Source organism: Egretta garzetta, unplaced genomic scaffold, assembly GCF_000687185.1.
Source record: "Egretta garzetta isolate BGI_Z169 unplaced genomic scaffold, ASM68718v1 scaffold16, whole genome shotgun sequence".
NCBI classification, from domain to species: domain Eukaryota; kingdom Metazoa; phylum Chordata; class Aves; order Pelecaniformes; family Ardeidae; genus Egretta; species Egretta garzetta.
The window spans coordinates 5285494-5286388 of record NW_009260022.1 but is presented as its reverse complement, the minus strand read 5'-3'; the positions used below and the strand labels follow the sequence as shown (position 1 = coordinate 5286388).

The following is an 895-nucleotide window of genomic DNA, read 5'->3' as shown; positions in this document are numbered from 1 at the left end:
CTGTCTCTCATCTGTAAATATTTAATCAGTCTTTCTCTCTAGCCCTGACTGTTTCTGTAAAATATTTAATTGAATGCTGCATTGAGGATGGTATTCTAAGGCAAAATAACACAGATGAGAGTGGTTTGCTCACAAAAATGCATGAAGTGCCTGAGTTCCTGAGTGACTGCCAAGTTTTGGTTCTGCTCAGAACATTTAATATTAAGAATTTGTGTGGTTTGTTGTTTTGGGGTTTTTTGCTGTCAGGAGAGTGATCGTCCAGACCTGAGTAACTTCATGGAGAGCGGGGAGTGGGTGATGAAGGACTACCGTGGCTGGAAGCACTGGGTTTACTATGCTTGCTGCCCCGACACCCCCTACCTGGACATCACCTACCACTTCCTCATGCAGCGCCTGCCCCTCTACTTCATCGTGAATGTCATCATTCCCTGCCTCCTCTTCTCCTTTTTAACTGGGTTAGTTTTTTATCTACCCACAGATTCAGGTACGTGAGTTTATTCATTCCACCTTTCTGAGAAATTATGAGTATTTGAAATCACCAGCCAACCTAGTGGGCAGCGCTTACTAAAACTGGACATTTCTGCTCAAAAATAATGACTCTAAACATTCTGCAAATGAAAGGTAAGCGCTGAAAGCTGGAAATTATTGATATAAATAAATTGGGCTGGTTTCCCACACAGGTCACTGCTTAACTACCTATTAACTTCTGCAAAAAAAAGATTTAGCTAGCTGGTTGTTATGTTTTGCCATAGGTAGGTGGGTAGTGTGTTAGTACGCACACAAGGGGTGAGCATGGCCCTTCGGCACGGTGTTAGAATAGAGATCTTGTTATCTGCTCACAAAAATTACCCCGTGTGACAGAGTAATCCTGGACTCTTCTGGCTTCCCTTGTCCC

The 895-nt window shown here is 43.1% G+C and overlaps 1 protein-coding gene across 1 annotated transcript in view; it reads left to right on the top strand.

Annotated features, from left to right (window-relative positions):
- The window catches only part of CHRNA1 (cholinergic receptor nicotinic alpha 1 subunit), a 9165-nt gene that overhangs the window by 3855 nt on the left and 4415 nt on the right, over positions 1-895 (top strand). Inside the window, exon 6 of the mRNA XM_009640791.2 lies at positions 247-484. Within this exon, the coding sequence (XP_009639086.2) occupies positions 247-484 (238 nt within the window). The remainder of the gene's footprint in view (positions 1-246; positions 485-895) is intronic.